This window comes from Aulonocara sp. 'chitande type north' Nkhata Bay, linkage group LG11, assembly GCF_057382095.1.
Source record: "Aulonocara sp. 'chitande type north' Nkhata Bay isolate Kocher_YH1m ecotype deep benthic linkage group LG11, A_spYH_male_GT1.1, whole genome shotgun sequence".
Lineage (NCBI taxonomy): Eukaryota > Metazoa > Chordata > Actinopteri > Cichliformes > Cichlidae > Aulonocara > Aulonocara sp. 'chitande type north' Nkhata Bay.
The window spans coordinates 40,390,538-40,409,990 of NC_141354.1; the positions used below are offsets into that span (position 1 = coordinate 40,390,538).

The 19,453-nt window shown below is 44.0% G+C and overlaps 1 protein-coding gene across 2 annotated transcripts; it reads left to right on the plus strand.

Annotated features, from left to right (window-relative positions):
* The first annotated feature begins 1,197 nt into the window (after positions 1-1,197).
* On the plus strand, positions 1,198-17,963 carry LOC147319916 (semaphorin-4B-like). Of its 2 annotated transcripts, none has more exons than XM_086312785.1 (14): positions 1,198-1,379; positions 7,801-7,961; positions 8,057-8,119; positions 8,481-8,579; positions 8,714-8,804; positions 9,829-9,951; positions 11,837-11,964; positions 12,052-12,233; positions 13,012-13,150; positions 13,420-13,609; positions 13,780-13,895; positions 14,154-14,317; positions 15,093-15,163; positions 15,273-17,962. In XM_086312785.1, exons 1-14 carry the CDS (start codon positions 1,289-1,291, stop codon positions 15,980-15,982), a joined length of 2,328 nt encoding a protein of 775 aa, XP_086168911.1. In that variant the 5' UTR covers positions 1,198-1,288; the 3' UTR covers positions 15,983-17,962. The 2 variants fall into 2 exon arrangements, with proteins under 2 accessions (XP_086168911.1, XP_086168910.1); XM_086312784.1 differs by lacking the exon at positions 1,198-1,379 and adding an exon at positions 5,912-6,089 and having other exon boundaries at positions 15,273-17,963.
* Positions 17,964-19,453: the final 1,490 nt, after the last annotated feature.

Below are 19,453 nucleotides of genomic sequence, written 5' to 3' on the forward strand. Positions count from 1 at the left end.
CTCTGCCGCAGGAAAACCAAGCAAAGAGCACTTACAGCGGGCTCGGGTCCCACCGGAGACTTCCCTCCCCGAGCCGCATCACTGCCGTCCAACACAAACGAGCTCGGAAGCAGGAATTTCCTTCCTGTGTTACCTCCCAGCACACGCTCGAGTCTCAGATTCAGCTCGTGAAGGGCTCTGTTTTCAACATCAGATGGTGAACGCAAAGCTTCACGCATGACTTCACAGTCACCCGCCACTTTGTTAGGTACACCTGTTCCACTGCTCGTGAAAGAAAACATCTAATGGAAGCCACTCCATCCATGTGGAAATGATAAAGTTCAAACTGAGCAGCAGGTGAGTGTGGCGTGTTAGCTGGAGTCAGACACTGCTGATCTGCTGGGATTTCCCCTCGTAAACATTTGTAGAGTTTCCACAGAAAGATCCACAAAAGACAAAAAGATCCAGTGAGCAGCGGTTTTCTTACGAGAAAATGAGCTGATGGGAACAAAGTTACAGCTCGGGTCTGCAGAAGAGCATGTCTGAATGCACAGCATGATGGGCCATAGCAGCAGAAGACCACACAGTGTGCACATCTTCTGATGAGCGCTTCCAGCACACAGCACCTCAAACAGACGCCTGCCCAGCAGAGCACTGCAGCAGCTGCGTGGTGCTCTGCTGATGTTTCCAGCGTTTAGATGAATCTCTGCCATGAAGAATTAATGCAGGTCTGAAGGTGGAAGGACTCAAACCAGGTGTAACTAACAAATTGGCGTGTGAGTGTTGTAAGTTGCATTTTAAAGGTCATCACTCGTGCTCGGTGGCTTCTTCGCGTTGGAGCAGAAACTAGTTGAAGTGGTCTTCAGCGCTCGTCTCCACCGCGCTGGTTTGTAGGTCAATGCTTTTTCTTCCTGTACATGCGTGCCCCATGGGGTGAAACGGAAAAGCAGTGAGTTGATGAGGGCGGATGTGAAATAAGGTGAAGCACCGCAGAGGAACACGAGAAGCAAAGAGAAAACCAAAGTCTCCTGATCAGCTTTCAGAGGAACAAACGAGACTCTCATTTTGGCGTCTTTGGTGAAAATAAGTGTTATCTGCACAGCGTGACTCGAGCCAGCTCAGCCCAGCACTGAGGCTGTGCAGAGAAGCTTCCACCCTCCTCCCTCTGACCTCCGACCGCTGCGAGGAGGAAGCTGTGGTCGTGTTGCTCAGTGATCAGAGCCGCATTGACTCAGAGCTCGGCAGAGGCGACAGACGAGCTGCACGTTTAACAAAGCTCTGCTCCATCACCTTCACCAGCTCATCCATCATGGCTCTCCCAGCCGTCCTCCTCCTCCTCCTCCACCTCCTGTTGAGCTCCGAGGGTTCCCTCTCTCCTCCGCGGATCTCCTTCGCTCTCAGTAAGTCCAACGCTTTGTTTTAATTTTGTGCTTGAGTCTCGCAGAGTCTCCGTCCCTCCTTTTTTATTGGACGGTTCTGTTTTTTCTTTAAAGGGAAAAAAGTTTATGAAATCTTTGGATGTTTTTTAGTTTTGCTCCCAAAAGCAGATTTTCTCAGTGCGGGGTTAATAATGATTACTGTGATGTGAGAGGTGATGTTTTCACATCTGTTTGTCTTGGAAAAACAATGTAAAAGCTTTTTTTGTTGCTTCAAAGTCAGCTGATTTTCTGTCCGCCTGCACGGCAGAGATGCGTCTGTTCGGCCTGATGGCGCTTTGCACGAACCATCTAAGGTCTTATCTTTGTAATATCTGCTGTGATGCGTTCACTTCCCCGGGGATCTGTCCTCATTCCGAGCTTGTGAAACAGAGTTCGGTCACATGTTCAGCTGAGACTCGTGAATATGACGAGTTTGTCTGAAAACAGGAAAATGATCTAACAGGAAAGATTTCACACATAGCTGCATGTTGCAAACATTAACGCACCAGCGCGCACTGCGGAATAATCCTTCGTTGTCTTACACCGGCGCCGCACTTCACCCACGCTGCGTGCAAACTGATGTATTTCACGTTTCTGACACCAACTCGGTCCACACAGTGTTTTTCTGTTGTGCAGTCACATGCAGCCGGGTCAAAGCTGTGCTGTGCGGGGCGTGGACGCACAGAGGAGTCGTGCCAGATGTTGTGTCAGCTGGACGGACTTTCAGAGCTATCGCTTTCTGTAGGCTGCAGCTGTGGCCGCGAGTTTTCCAGGAGAGTTTGTGCAATCGTTTGGCTTCGCACGCTGGAAACGTGTATACGTGTTTACAGCAGTGGGATCGAAGCAGCTGGGATTCATCATCAACTCTCGCGGGAACCTCCGCACTTCCAGATTCTCCCACCCAAACCCGTAATCCGAGCGAACTTCATCATTCTCCATTCTTTGCTTCTGATTCATATGTAAATGATGCAAACCCCATCGGGAGCAGCCTCTGTCACCTTCAGTGTAAAAACACAGCTGCTGGAGGACAGACTCGCACCTCCGCCAGCTCCAGCTCACTGGAACCAGTCACGTAAGTTAACACTGCTGCTGACAGGCAGGATGACAGACGTGACAGCATCCTGTCAGGCTCCAGAAGTTGGAGACAGGCTAAGTTTGCGGAGAGAAGCGTCGGGCTGAACGGCACACGACAGCTTCCGAGTCTCAGTAACAGCAGTGTGGGTGCAAAACGACCCCCGGCACCTTCAGCAGGAGGCCTGCACTCAGAGCTTGGTGCAACAGTCACTTCTCCATTTCAGAAAAGAAGTTGGGCCTTTATCGAGTTGAGCAATGGCATCAAGTAAACCACTAGCTTTGGTTAATCGATTTATTGGTAAATTTATTATATCCCAAAGCGTCACTATATCATCTCACTAGTTTACAGCTCCACATAAACTCTGTTAAACAACAGTTTGCTATCACTTATTAAAGGATGGATGAAGCTCGTGCCACTGCCAGCCAGCTTCTTGTTAACAGGTAACATGCGTTTCTTTCTGCTTCTCCTTTTTCCTACTTTAAACTGAAGCAGAAACTTTTTAAAACAAATATATGTGAAAATATATCTCAAATATGTCTGACCATTTAAAGGCCATTTACACAAAAAAGAGAAATGTAACACTGATGACTTCTAAACTCAGAATGACCTTAAAGCCTGAGGCTTTTTACAAAATGGAAACAGAATAATCTGTGCATGAAGCCTTTATTCAGTAAAGGATGTAGTCGTTGTCTTAAACAGCCCCTGAGAGCAACAATACACTTCCTGTCACATCGTCCTCCCTCCTTTCTCATTTTCTGGTCCACGAGTCAAATCGTTGATCTCCACTTGTTCCTGCCTGTTCGATGACTGTCACCAAACATTCAGATCCCTTCTAGAAACATCCCACAGTGAGTTGACAACTGCAATACATACTGTGTGTATATATATATATATATATATATATATATATATATATATATATATATATATATACACACACATATACATGTTGTTGATGTACCCAAGTACAACCCTGGAGTCTGTCCAGAAGTTCTTCCTTTACAGTGTTGCTTGGTGCGCAGCAGCAAGGTATGGTGACTTTCTCATTTGCTAGATCATCTTCCAGCCTCTCCAGACTGGCTGCAGTTCACCGATGGCTGGCTCGTCCGGCCTGTATCAGTCTCTTCTGTCTCACGCTCGGCCAGTTTCAAAAGCCTGCGACTTTGACAGCCTTTTCACATGGTTATGGTTCTGGTTATGGTGGCTAGCGCCGTGTTTCACACAGCCTCACGCAGCCACAGTGACGACGTGATGAAAGTCTCTCACATCTCCCCCCAGAGCTTGAAACAACAACAACAAACGGCTAATTAAAGCACGCTGAGAAAAGGTTGGTGAGAAAACTTTTGTACATCTGTTAAGCTCCTGAATCCATATTCAAAACCTTGGAGCAATGCTGCACTTTAAGAAACTTTTGAATGTGCAACAAATTTGTTATAAAGGTCAAACACAAACAAGGGAGCCCGAGAAAAACGAAGAGCAGAAACCAAGCGCTGGACTCAGCACCAACACCGAATCAGAGGAGAGCAGATCAACGAGGACGACGGCACAGCAATCAGTGGATGAGCACATTAAACATCTTTCCTCTCTCTGCCAACACACACCTGTGACCGTGTGGGGTGCATCGCTGCAGCCACGCCATTGGCTCATGAGTTTCCCGGTCAGGCTGCTGATTGGCTCTTTGCAGAACTGCTGCAGAATTCTCTAGTTTTCCACTCAGGACTCCTTCAGCGGCTCTTTAATGTCTTTGATTAGATGAGGTGTGTTTAAACGCTCTGCTGTGAATGCTGGAGAGGACGGCGGGGGACACTATGACATCATAAATCTGTCAGCGCACGCTGGCTCCTAAAACTGCAGCACACCTCACATCAAGCCGTTCGTCTTAGTGTTTTCGGGACTTTTGTGGCCATCAGATCGTTATTCATGCGGGCATTTAGTGACACATAAAAACCCATAAAAACCAGTCTGAGTCAGCGTAACTATGGTAACAGACGTTCATTCATGCCTGCGGTGAGATTGGAAAGCAGAAGTAAGTTGTGATGAAACCAGAACTGCGTATAAGACACAGTTTAGCAAGATTTAAGGAAGATTTCACTGCCAAGCATTAATGTTTCAAACTGTGAAACTCGATAAGCCACTTTACTAAATTTAATGAAGTCACCTGTCAACAGTCTCCAAGTTACAACATGCTGCAGGTTTGAGATCACCCTGGGTCAGCACACCTGAATCTCATGATTAGTTCATTACCAGGCCTCTGGAGAACTTCAGGACATGTTGAGGAGCTCATTCAGCCGTTTAAATCAGCTGAAACACCTAAAACCTGACGCCTGGAGTTGCCCACCCCTCCTCCAGGTGATCAAGTTGTTTGAACTGATCCTGCCAGGCCTCTCTGCGACTGCTCCAACAATCGGATCAACTCAGAACTCGGATCTGGTTTATTTAGTTCTTCTATCACAACAAAATGAGGTCAGCTGAGGCTGAGATGACTGCATGTTCTCGCGGTCGCTGTCATGGGGAAACGTATATATATATTAAAAACCATAATCAACCACTCTGTGGCATGTGTGATAATGAGAGGGTTTATATTTTCACCAGGTTATGAGCTAGAGTGAGGCTTCAAACAAAAAGCAGATTTAGTTAAAGAAGAGAGAAGTCGAGGGAAAACACAAAGGAAGAAGCTGTGAAGGGAACAGCGAACAAAAGCAGAAAACAGTGAGAGGCGTTTTGTTGCCGTCACTGATCCTCAGCAAGGATTCGCTTCACTTTTCTGTCCTTCGCTGTGAATTGCGACATGTCTGAGCTGCCCTGAGCGGCGCTTCTTGGAAAGCTGTTCACCGGCGCTCCTCGTCCTCTGAGACCAGACAAACTTCCTCTGACAGGACTTCTGCTGATCGGAGTCTGGTGTTTGTGATTAGGAGACGCTTTTCTGTCAGTTTGATCTGTTGGTGTTCAGATGATGAGCATTCTTTTGGTCCTGAAGTGGCTCCACTGAGCAGTTTCAGACCGTCCCTCTTCGGTCAGAATAAAATCGGACACTTTTTCTTTTTTCTGATGCTTCTTATTACTTTCAAGCATTCAGATTATAACAACAAAAAACAAACAAACAAACAAACAAAAACAATTAAAAAAGCACACGTGCTGAACTATTAAAAACAAGTTCAGTGGGTGCAGAGTCCTTAAAAACCTGTGAAAGGTTGCAGGAATTCATCAGCGCTCACATTTTCACCCCAGTACTGTGCAAAAGTCTTTGAGCTGCCCCTCATTTCTTTATATTTCTCTTGAAACACAGAATGGACACACATCTGTGGTTTTGCGTTGATGTTTTAGTGAATATCCTGTGAAGGTGACGTCATCGATCAGGCACGTTTGAGGTGAACAAGCCTCCGGTGGGTCGATCGTCGGACGGCTGTTTCAGGACAAAGTTAACGTGGTCACTGCTTCAGGTTCTCTGCTGACAGAAACATTTCCTTATTTTGTATGTCACAGATTCTCAAATCCTCCAGCTTTCAGATAATTTTCAGGTTTTATGACCTTCAGTGGCTCCTGGCAGTTTGCTGTTCAGTTATTTTATTTGAGTTGTTGGTATCAAACTAATCTCTGTGAAAAGATTGAAATATCTGGTAAGATTTCTGGTTGCTCGTTACATTGCGAGTGTGAGTCATGCTTTGGTTGCATGCAAGCTAAAAGTACGTCCCCAACCGGCCTCTTTTTTTGCAATTGTTGAGCAAAAAGCCTACATGACAGTTTTTATTCATTAACCGCACAGAGAAAGCATTGTTTAGGTGTGTTAACGTTTTCTTTAAGCAAACAATAGTATTAAAGCTCTTCGTGCCTTTGGAAATCCAAATATGGTCACCCTGTTAGGCTAAAAGTCTGCGACGCAAACGAGGGTCCCGTTAGCTGATGGCGACTTTACGTTTTATTGTCTTCGGCTACGTCCACGCCTACACGCGTATTTTTGAAAAAGCTGATTTTTCTGATGCGTTCGCAGCTTTCTTCCACACGTAAACGGCGTTTTCGGTCACTGAAAACAGATTTTTAAAAACTCCTGCCAGGATGGAGATTTAAAAAAACTGTTTTCACGTTTACGTGCGGACGAGGAAAACGCAGAAAACGCAGCGTCAAAGGTGTGCGCCTTTTGTGACGTCACGCTGTGCACCACGTTATTGTTTCGGTGAAATGAATTTCTACAATACTGTTAATTTTACTCTCTGCAGCGTTTAAACGACTCAGTGCTGCTTCTATGCGCCATCTTTGTTTACTTGTTTTACTGTTTCTGATTGGCCAACATTTCTACAGGTTAGGAATATATCGCCACCTGTTGCTTGGTATGTTTCTGGCAGCGTTTTCCTTCGTTTTTGGCGTTTATGTGTGGACGTAGCCTTTGCACAAATATATCTGCATTCATAAATAATAGCCAGGAAGCGCAGGAAGTACTGAGCCAGCTTCCTGTTAAGTTCTTAAAAGCGTTCAGATGTAACATTCAAAACTCTAACGAGCAGAAAGCAGTACAAGTGAGTCACGTCAGTAAGAAGGGGCCATCTTTACTCAAGCTTAAAGGAGTAAATCAATAAAATGTCACGTGATCAGAAATATTGCAGAGATGGCAGCAGTGCGACTGAGACACTGTAAACAAGTCTACTGAGAAATCTGCTGCTGAGATGTTTCTTATTTTTAAATCTTATCGTTCATATGTGGAGAGTTTCTCTGCAGCTCTGAACCACATCCTCTCCAAACCTGCAGCCTCACAAACAGGCAGTGCTGCTGTCTCTGTGCCGGTCAGCTGGTGAGTGAAGTGCACACATGTTGCGGGTGCTCGCTGAGCTGCGTCCTCTCACCTCCTGTTGTAGTCTCCGTCTTTATTTATCCCTGTCTGAAGATAAGCTCAGCAGAAACCACAGCGCAGAGCGAAGCTGTAAAACTTCAAAAGAAATCGCAGGAACTTTGTTTCGATGTTTTCATGTTTGATAAACTTGCTTTCTTTGCTCTGTTTGCACTTCTGACTAACACTTATCTAAACGTATCTCTTTAAATTGACCCGCCCCGTGTAATGACCCTTCTGCGGCGTCCTTAAAGGTTACAGAGCGTTTTCCCACACACGGCTCAGACACGCTGCGCCTGAATCACCCTGCGTGTGAGCTTGTAGAGCAAGGCCCTTATGTTTGCTTAATATTAGCTTCCTCCAAGTGTTTGCTGAGATCCTCAGGTTAGATTTCTCTTTGAATCTGCTGTGCATCCAGCCCCGAGTGTCGTCTTGAGTCCAGCTCCTGTGCAACCTGGAGTTTCCTCAGACGGTAACAGCTGCTGTGGTTTCTGTGTGTTTGTGTCCAGACTCCACGGAGAGACCTCTGCTCCACTTTGGCCACGGTGACCTCCACAACACCACCGCTCTGCTGCTGAGCAGCGACAGCTCCACTCTTTACGTTGGTGCACAAAACGCCATCCTGTCACTGGACGTTAACCAGAGTGATGTCATCAGACTGAACAAGAAGGTGCTCAGAAGAAACTGTTTGAATTTTACTGAAATATTATTACTTTTACTGCTGAGGTCCCGTGATGCCCAACAGTTCGTCTGTGTTTTGTTCAGGTGCAGTGGAGTCCGTCTGATAAAGAGACATCGGATTGCACGGGGAAAGGAAAGGATTTAATGGTAAATATAAAATCCACACACAGCAGCAATTGTGTATGAATATGAACACTTTTTCTTTTCACTGTATGGTGAATTTTCACCAGTAAGGAACAATCCAAATGTATTTAACGCTGCAGAGAATTGAAACCCCGATTCCTGGACCACATCGCTTCACTCCACGTTGGTCCCTCCCTTTTCTACCTGGCCCTAATGTAGCTGGATATAAAAAAGCAAGAACACCCACCAAAGATAAAACTTTGAGATATTTTAACCAGAAGAGCTTCGTACTGTTTAAAGCTGCGGAGGAGTCAACAGGAGTACGTATGGGAGAGGACGTAAAGGAAAAATGTAGAGATTTTATTCAGTTTCTGTTGTTTTGCAGAATGAATGTCCAAACTTTATCCACGTGTTGCAACCTCTAAACTCCACCCATCTCTACACCTGTGGCAGCTACGCTTACAGCCCCCAAGAAGCGTACATTGTAAGTTCATACATGCTGTCAGCTTCAACCAAGTCTATTAACCAGATGAGAAAAATCTTATGTCCTATATAAATGCTTCCTAACAGCTCAGACACAGTTGGATGTTCAGCTGAGCTTTTGTTTGTCTTCATCAGGACACCCAAAGCTTCTCCATTGTCAAAAAAGTCAGCGCTAAAGGTCGCTGTCCGTTCAGCCCCTTCGAGAGGAGCGCCGTCGTCATCGCAGGTCAGTGTGCTGAGTTGCAACTTTCCGCTGGGCTCGCATTCAGCGATAAAGTGGTCAAACCTCAAGCTGTTTGCACGTAACTCAGCAAGAATCTTTGCAGAGTTGATATTTTGGGGATGAGGAGTGCTGCAAAATTTGAATCTGAATTTAAACTACTTTTCATTATTTTGTTTTTTATCTTCCTTTTGTTTTGCAGAAGTTTAGTTTCAGTTCTTTCCAGAGTTTTTTTTTTTTTTTTTACACATTTCAGTTTAGTTTCAGAGTAACTGAGAGTGAATGTTTAGCTTTTATTAAGTTTCAGTCACAGTTTTACTTCGGTTCTTTTTTTAAAATAAAAACGCAGTAATGGAGTATTCAGTTTGAGCCAAAAGTTTAGCTTTAATTACATTATAAATGAAACGTTATTTCTCACTTAATTTCCATATTTTCTTGTGTTTTTGTTGCAATATAAGTTTCAGTGGAGAAATCTGTAGCCTTAACTTTGTGACCTTTAATGTGTAGGATGCAATGCTTTCAAAAACAAGTGGAAAACTATCTGATTCACGTTGGATGTCAGTTGCAATAAAAAAAGTTTTGTTTCACCTTTTGCACAAACCACAGTTGCATGAGAGAATTTCATATGAAGCACAGCATCTGTGGGTGGCATGGTGTCACTGGCTGTGACCCACAAACCAAACAGCAGCAGGGTTTACTCTCTGACACGGAGCGTCATGTCCTTCCCTGTGCACAGCAGCGCGTACTGTGTTATCTCCTGCATGCACTGCATCAATCTAATAAAAGAGCCAAAAATATATTTAAAAATGTATCAGATGTACGGCTGTTTTCACGACACACTGGTTACTACGATCACTAATGCGAGGAATATTAACACTGATGTGCGAGTTGGCACACATGAATAATACACAGTACATAATGTGTACTGTGTTGTTATTTGACCAAAGCAGAGCAGCATTTGTTGTATGTTCTCACGTTAATATGTGCTTTAAAACAAACACCCGGAGCTCTCCTGTTTATTTATGTGCAGACGGCGAGCTGTTCACAGCCACAAAAACCGACTTCAGAGGAATCAAACCACAGATTTTGCGATACTTCAGCAAAGACGGCCGTCCAGACGTCAGCCTGGAGACGTCGATCCGCCTACTGGAAGGTGAGCGAACATGATCAGGATAAATCAAGCTGTAAAAAGCTTTGTCACAAAGAAACTAATGGGTGCAGAAACTAAAAGAACAAACTGGACTTTTCTGCTTTACACCTGAATTTCACTGCAATTTCAGGCAAATGAAAAACCCTAAAATATGGCATCACAAACACACAAGAACCGGACTGAAACTAGCGTAACAAATTCCATTTCCCCCCGATGACCCAGAGTTGTGGTATGACCCACTTTGCAGGTCTACATATAGGCTTGCTCCGCCCCTTTTTCACCTCTTAGCTCATCAAGCAAGGAAAGCAGAAAACTCATATATTTAAAGAAGGACTAATCTAAGTGTAGTGTTATGTGTAAGCTTCTGCTGTTACCCTGATGTTTGGTAGATGTCACCACGTGTGGCTGTAACTGCATCACGCTTTAGTCCATATCACACTCATGGATCTGCATCAGTGTCATCGAATGTGGGCTGTTGGCCACAAATGGTAAAAATAATTACTGACATCTGTCTCACACACCTAAATGCATATCTGTGATAATGTGATATGTCTCACCGCTGAAACCACCACTAATATAGGAGCACGCGTAGGAGTCCTGTCACACCCCCAAACTCAAGGTGGTGAAAGAGAATTATTTAAAAAAGCCACGTGTGTGGGATTACTTTAGTTTTTGAGCAGGTGAAACTCAGGCCTTGGTTTCCAGCCTCAAGTTGGAGTGCAGTTGACATATGCAGTGTAATGATTGGGGTGTCCGATCTTTAATATGTTAAAAAAAGTAGCTTTATAATCTATCCTGGACTCAGAACTGTGCAAAGATGGGACTGGAGTCATCCACACTGGTGTTCAGGTCTCATCTTCTCATATCTGAGTCTTCGTCAGCATCTCAGTAAAACTGTCCACTCGACGCACAAACCAAAGCACCTGTCCAGTTACCGGAGCCTAGGTGTCTCTTCATTGTTCCTGTTTAAACAGGTTCCACATATAACATTTGGTGCCACTAAAGACCAGGATGAAGGACGTCACTCTTCTACACATCCAGCTGACCAATGTCAGCCAGGGCACAGTGTTTATGCTGCAGCATCCTGCATGGGCATGGTAGGGCAGGGAGGCCAAAGCCTTAGTGGCAAATATAAATCGTTGCACATTCAGTGCCAGGTTTTGTACAAATGGACAAACTCTTCTTGGCCCTTGGAGGTTGGGTCTATGGGGTCCGAAACAGCAAAGGTTCTGTCCGGTTCAAAGCTACTCTGCGTCTTTGTTGGAGCTGCTGCTCCTCCTGAGCATCCACAAGCAAAATCCTCAATTATTAGGTCCGCCTACTAAAGCTCGGATATTCCTGTGATGAGGTTGTTGTGAAGTAACTCAAGAGACGTGTTCCTGACATTTAAACTACATTTTTATTAATGAAGAAGCAGAAAAAGCTTCCCATAACCTGCTGCAGTAGCCTCGATGTGAATCAGCGTCTTACACATCGAGGCAGTGACTCTGCCAACACTTAGATGTTGGTCATAACTACTGTTCTTTAAAACACTGACATGGAAAAACCACAAAAACCTCGTAAACATGGATCAGACATGTTTGTGTCAGCTCAAATACTTTCAACCAAACCACAGCTGTGAGGTCTGCAGAATTCCCTGCGTTCTGTCTCCAGCTGCTCATTTCCTCTTTGTCTTAGACGTCGCAGTGTCTTTGTCGTTTTAAAAAGTTATGTCTGCTGCACATAAACACATCATATTATGTGTTGACTCTTTCTCCACCCATCGGTCTGTCAGCTGAGTACTTTGTACGCTCCAGATGTATTCAGACACTTTGTACCCTCCAGATGTATTCAGACCACATGGCACAGACTCTGTTCTGTACTCACTTCCTGCACTTCTGTATTTCAGAGCCTACATTTGTCAGCTCATCACTGGACCCAGCAGAGGGGAAACTCTACTTCTTCTTTAGTGAAGTTGGAAAAGAGTTCAGTTACGTAGAGGATCTGAAAACCGCTCGGGTGGCTCAAGTCTGCAAGGTGACAGCAAACAGCGAGAGCGCATAATGTGAATGTGCGTATTACCATTAATATTACATGAAGGATTGTTCTGTGCTGGTTTTACAGGATGATGTTGGTGGAGTGAGGACTCTGCAGAAGAAATGGACGTCCTTTACCAAAGCCACTCTGCTCTGTCAGTTTGAGAAACAGCTTCCCTTCAATATTCTCCAGGATGTGTTCACCCTCCCGCCACCAGAGGGCGGCGACATTGCTGACACTCTGTTCTACGGTGTCTTCACGACTCAGTGGTAGGTAAACAGGAAATAAGAGGGATGATGTTTGGATTGTTCTGGTCTTAAATGTTTTAACTGTCACATTTTTTATTAAAGCCATGTTTACATCTAGTTACTGCCAAATAAACAGCTGAGGGTCAACCCCCGAATTTCCCAGCTTGGATGTTCAGATGAGTGATTGGTGGCTGCTCTTACAAAGCGTTTTCCATGCTGTGGTTCTGCCAATTACTTATTTGGGACTGAGCGATGAAAACCACATGAGCCAGGGTGGCATGGCTCCATGGTCGACAAACACAAACTAGTAGCAGAAAAAGAAAAATGGTCCCTTCCTGCCTGCCCAGGGGGCCCGATACCCCAGAGACCCCCTTCACAGCTGAGAGATTTACTGTACAAGAGCAAATTTGTGCCGTCTTTATGTTCATGCGTGAGACAATTTCAATAAACCAAGTTTTTAAGAGACAGTCACGTTAAAATAAACAGTGGAAGATCAGAGGAGTCTTCACTGGATCATCGCTGGGCTGACATGAGATTCTTTCTTGAACTGCGTCTTTGGGCACATTTTCCTTTAATGTATGGGATATTTGGTAACCATGGCAGCGAAAGCAACAGAACCATCAAATTCAGCAGGATCTCGTGTATGTCCTGGTTTTAGGCCAATCATTGTTGACTCAAATAAAACAAACCCACAACTTTAGCACGTTAGCTCTGTTTCTAAACGTACCTGTTCAAGTCAGGACGTCTCAAATCTGTCTTAAGGACGTCGAGGTAACCGCTGCAATCTGGTTTATTTCAGGTCCAGAGGTCCAGAGTCTGCAGTTTGTGTCTTCAGACTTGAGGACATCAAAGACGTGTTCAAGGGGAGCTACAGGACCTTCGTAACGGGGACCCACCAGTGGAGTACGCAACAGGAAACGCACAGCTACCTGGGAACGGTGGGGGGGTTCATTTCTTTCTAGACTTCCTGAATCCTCAAAGCAATCGTAAAATCAAAGATAGATTTGCTAATTTATGTCAGACATACTGTAAGCACCTTTCAAGTTTCCATCTGCACTTTACTAAAAACGTTTCTTCATTAACCTGCTCGAGGAGAATAAGATGCAGCAGAAAATGCCATAAAAACAAAAATGATTTAATGCCGTTTGTCATAAAACGAGCTGTGTTTCCAGATCTTACTGTTTGACCCTCTATGTTCTCCTGACAGTGTGGACTTGGCAATTCTACTGACGCTGTTTTGGGGGAAGTGAAGAAGAGTTTCCTGACCACAAACCCTGTGACGCCTGTCGACAAAGGTCCGGTCGTCGTCTCATCGGAGCAGCAGTACAGTCGCGTGGCTGTGATGAGAGCACGCGCAGCCAACGATGAACAGCATACCCTCCTCTTCCTCATCACAGGTGAGACTGTGAACATAGACGAGCCCAAGCAGTCAGTGCATGGACATGTGATCAAAATGATAGTTCAGTGATGTAAACGGTCACATCCTGCTTGTAGTAACGAGCTTTGAAGGGTTGTTGTGGTTCTTGCATGACTTAAAACGACTTATCGCTTCTCTCTACTGTCCAAGAGTCTGGATTTCTCCACAAAGTGGTTTTGCTTGATCAGGGTCCTTGGGTCATTGAGGAGATTCAGCTCTTCGCCCAGCCTCAGACGGTCCAAAGCGTGGTCCTCTCCACCTCCAAGGTAAACTGCACAATTCATTGACTGATCAGCAAACAAAGCATCCTGTTCACATTCAAATGTTTTTGACTCGCACCCAAAAAATAAAAAGATCAAAAGTTAATCTTAGAGAACTACTGGGAAGCACGAGCCTTCACGCGGGTGCAGGTAGAGATGTGTACAGGACGACTGCGTCTCACAGATTTGAACACCTGCGCTCTGAAACCTGAGAGATCTGTCAGATTCGCATTCGTCCGGCTGACTGTTTCTCTGCTCCTGCAGGGAGTCCTCTATGTGGGGACATCTGAAGGCGTGACTGCCGTACCCGTGGCCAACTGCTCGACCTACACAACCTGCAGTCAGTGTCTCCTGGCCAGAGATCCTCTGTGTGGATGGAGCCGCGCTAGCAGGGCCTGTGCCCGTGTGCATGGTGGTCATGAGGACATGTAAGTAAAACTCACTCTGAGATAGTCCAGAACAGATGTGACCTGCACATACAAAATAAACCATCAGCTTTCTTTAAGATTCCTGATTGATATTTGTCTTTTTATCTACTACACTTTAAGAAATGAGTCTTGAAATGATTAGATGCTTTAGATGAAACCATCGCCGGCTTTTCAGCCCTGGATAAATAACACTAACATTTCTGAAACCCTGATTTTAGTTAAAATTATTTCAGCAACAATTCAGCCGCAGGACTCTGGCAACCGTTGTTGTAATAATTGTAATTGTCGCTATTCATTCATCGGAGTTGTCTTTGCAGCGCTGAGAGTGATGCCACATATAGCAGATACTCTCTGGTGTTTCTGACACGTAGACCATCAAAATGTACACGTCGCTGCAGCTCGAAAACTATCACCTGTGTTTATTTTAGGACTAGAGTAAAATAGAATAGCCCTTTATTGTCATTGTACACATTTAAAGAAACTGCACAAAAGCAATACATTCTCTAATTTAACAAAGCTGCAACCACCTGAGAAAGAGGGCTTTATTTAATGTGGGGACATTAAATTAGGTGATGAATGGGTGAGCTGGAGCTTCGACCATGCTTAAAGCTGCAGGTGGAGCATGTCCTGTGAAAGGATGAATGTGGAAGCAAAGGGCCAACAGCTCTACAACCAACGGACAATCTGCAAAACATGAAGATGTAAAAAATGTTCGAGGATTTTTTGTTGTCGTGAGAAGCTAAAGGTTCACACACAATGTTGTTTTCCTTTTCAGGGTTCAGAACCTGGAAGACAGTAATGTGGACGACAAATGTCAGGGGCAAACCGAGGCCGAGAAGATCACAGGTGATGTACAAATCTGTTGGCAGATACGGAGACTGAGAAATTCTGTTGAACGTATTCTGGAAACAAGCTCAGAGTTTTAACCTTGATGCTGTAACATTGCTGCCTGCAGTGGTCCGCGCTCACATGAATGAAGTGGTGAGGCTTTCGTGTCTGACACCTTCCAACTTGGCCACTCTGACCTGGGCCTTCCCTCAGTCAGAGAAGCTCTTCATCCAATCAGATGACGGCAGTCTCAGCTTCGTCGTCACTAACGACACTTCAGGGGTCTACCGCTGTGAGGCAGAGGAAGCCGGGTACAAACAAGTAGTTGAAAGCTATGACGTACAGCTGATGCGCTCTAACTTGACCCCAAGAACCCATGAAACTGCAGGGCCGGACGAGACCTACGAGAGCATTGTTACCGACGATCCAACAATGTCTCCGACACGGCTCATACACACCAATGAATACACCACCGATGACAGAAAGAATGGATTTACAACCAGTCCTACGGGCAAGGTGACCTCCAAAGAACATCGCGGAACAAACAGGAACCTTCAGAGCAGTAGTTCTGACACACAGTACGGAGTGCAGCTCGACGATGTGACTCCGAAGGAGAAGAGTTACTACGGTGAGCTCGTAGGTGTTTCACTCATGCTGGCCTTGTGCATCTGCATCATGATTCTCGGATCGCTCCACATGTGGCAAAAAAGGAAAGTTAGTCTCGGGAAGGATCCACTGGTCACTCCGGAGGAGGGCGCCAGCATAAACAGGCCTGTGGAGATCTGCTCTCTGAGCAGCCGGGCGGAGCTCGAGCCTGAGCTGAAGGTGGTGGAGTAACTGAAGACGCCTTAACTTGCAGCTGGTTTAGCCGGACAGTTATCGCCAAAGACATCGTGAAAGTAGGAGAGTGTAAGAATCCTTGGAAAGCAGTTTGAGATTTTTAATGTTTACCTCAGTATTTGAGTCGTGTTTTTACCGCAGCCTAAAACCAAACGTCGCGAGCGTGTCGCAGATGTGACTGAGACACAGGGGGATACCTCACAGTCTTACAGCAGCACCTTAACCCAAGATGGCTCCAAGCTAAAGCATAATGATGGGACCTTTATTTCCAAAGTGAACATCGTGTTTTATTCAATAAGACCGTAAACTCATCAGGAAAGAGTTGGCTGAGCTCACATATCAACGGAACAGAGCGTTGTTTTCAGATGATTCAGACGTCTACATGATTGGACTCGTTTTCACCCCCTGCTGGCGAATTAAAAGACTGCAGGCGTAAAGCACCTTTCAGCCCCATGAGCTACAGTTCTGTAATAATTATAGAGGAAATGGAATAAGTCTGAAGTCTGAGGTCTCAGAGGCTAATGCTGTGAAGCTAGCTCTTCTTATTTACTTTAATATTAAATACGCTCATTTTGGCAAAGGTTTGCCTGCTGAACAAGACAAAGAGGTACCTGCTTTTCTTTAAAGTGGTGTAAAGTGTAAAGCTTTGAGTCTCAGTGCAGTTTATAAATGGCTGGTATACAAACACGTCCCCCCTGTGCCGACAGAAGCAAGCAGCTACCACAGAAACTGCAGAGTTTGGTACAGACACGTTCTCTGAGGTTGTCTCTTGAGGTCCACGGGAACCTTTAATGCATCTGCTGCTTGATATGAAATTTAAGAAAACATTTGAATTGTTTCTGTTGATGCTTGAGTTTCAGGGTCCTTTTATTTCCTGATGTTTTTAGGAGTTTTGTGTTTTGTGTCTGTTAATATTCTTTGATTTTAAATGTCGGTTGTGGAACCACTTTTCTGTTTTAACTCAGGGCTTTGAAAACGGTGATAAAGGCAGCGGGTGTGTTTTATTAGTTGACATTAACGATGTCTTTAAGAATGGATTGAACAAATCATCCTGCTTACACGCACTCGTTTTAATCTTTTACATTTTTTATTTAATAAGATCTCTTTTGAATTTACAAGGCAGGTCGACTTAACCAGGACAAGGATTTATTTTTTGTGTGAAACTGTTCAGTTTTTATAAAATCTTGCCTCATATCAAGAAAAAGCTCACTTTTTTCTATTTAACATTTCCTCTTCCTGTTCTTGAGACGATGTTTTAATTGTTTGTTTTAAGTTGTATTTTAGTTTTTGGTTATTTTTCTCAGTGACGTGATTTCCGTGTGGATTTTTTGCACGCTACAGAATTTCTCTGTAACTCAGGCAAAATTGAATCTAGTGTTAGTGAATCCGATGCATGTTGAAGGACTGATGTTTTTATGTGTGAATACTCGGATAAATCATCTATATGCATTGCAAAGATTTAGGCTACTAGAAGAATATATTTGTGTTAAATGAATGTGCACAGTTGTCAGTCACTGTATGTGAACGAATGTATGTAAACTGTTAAATGTGAAACCTGCTTTGAATGTAACACGGGCTAAGATTCAATAAAACAGTCAATAAATCCATGCTTTATGATTGTAGGTATGAATGAATGTCGCCCCCTTGTGGTGTAAGTGAACTACACACGTGAACTTGTCGAGGTTAAGAAATGAGGCGACTGGTCATTTCTTTCCTGGTATGTTGGCGTAAGATAATCTGGTGTTGCTCAGGCCTAATGTTGAATGTCCTCTATGAGTTGAAATCACCTCCATCGTTACTTGATCTCCAAAATGTGAACAGTCGTCGATAAATCGCGAGCAGAAGATTTATCTTAATTTGATCACCTCATTTGGCAAAATTTCAGGATATGCCTTCATCTAAAACCTGTTAATGACAATTTCACATATCTTGGATTGACTGTCCCTAATGATCCCAAATTATTTTTATCCATATTAAAGCATAATATGGAGTCATGGAAAATTCTTCCCTTATCCACGATTGGTCGTATAAATTCCATAAAAATGGTCTCTCTTCCTAGATTTTTGCATCTTTGCCAGAATCTTCCTCTTTATCTCACTTCCTCTTTCTTTAAGGAATTGGACTCGATTATCACGTCTTACATATGGAACAACAAGAATCCTAGAATAGACAAATCTACGAGCGTTGACCTTCTGGCACCAGACATCCCCAGATCTTACTAATTCTAACACCCCCCTTTGGGTTATAATGGAGGCTGACGTAGTAAGGGACTCCTCTTTAGAGGCCCTGCTTTTCTCCAGAGTGGGGAAAGCTGAGGTTTTTAAGAAACTAGGGTTTGTTCCAAAACAATCTGTGCGTATTTTAAACCAATTAGAGGTGTCCTTGAATTGTCAAACTCCTCTGTGCAGGCACCGATATGCTCTTTTGCCTCCCCTGGGTGATAAATCCACCACGTTTGGAGGGAGAAGGGCTTAATCAAATTCAAAGATCTTTATATATTTGGAAAATTTGCATCATTTTATCAGCTTGGGCAAAATTTCATTTTAACGCATTCACATTTTTACCGTTACCTACAAATTAGGCATTTTGTGCAATCCAATATCAAGAATTATCGAGATATTCCGAATGAACACAACTTCTTTAATGTGCTCCTGAGCCGTCCTTACTCCAAACATCGGATCTCTGCAGTTGTACATTTGTTTGATGAAAGTGTTGAGGCGCGGACTACGAGGATAAGAGACGCCCGGAGGGAGGAACTGGGTATAGAAATACCGGAATAAATGTGGGACAAATGCTTATCAAAAATTCATTCCTGCTCTGTTAACGGCTGACATTAATGAATACAATTTAAAGTTGTCCATCGGCTCCATTACTCCAAGGTTGGACTACACAAAATTTGTTCTTCGACTTCCCCCGTATGTGACAGATCGCACATTGGTTCATGACTAATTCCAGAATATTTGATTGGTACTCTAAAGCTTATGAAATCTTCATCACACCCAATCCAGAAATTGCAGTTTTTGGCTGCGTATGTTCCAGAACTATTCCTGCAACTATGCAGGTGTCAGTCGATGATGATGGTTGCAAAAAGACGTATCCTAAAGGAATGAAAGTCTGCTGTTCCTCCCTCCTTCACTGTCTGGCTCAATGACATGCTATCACTCATAAAATGGAAAATATTCTATACCTACAAACTTCTGCAGCAAATGTTTTCTCAAAATCCTGGACTCCATTTTTGAATTAACTTGGGAAAGCTCCGATTGTATGAACATGTACCATGTTTGTTACGTATTTATGATATTTGATGTACTCTGGATACTGGTAGTTCTTATCATCACAGTGATATTTCTTGTCTTCTTGCCTTAGCATCTGAGCTGTATTTGTTTGTTGATGGGGTTTTCTATATTGAAAAATTAAAATAAAATATTGCAAACAATCGTAAAACAACAACAACAACAAAAAAATGTA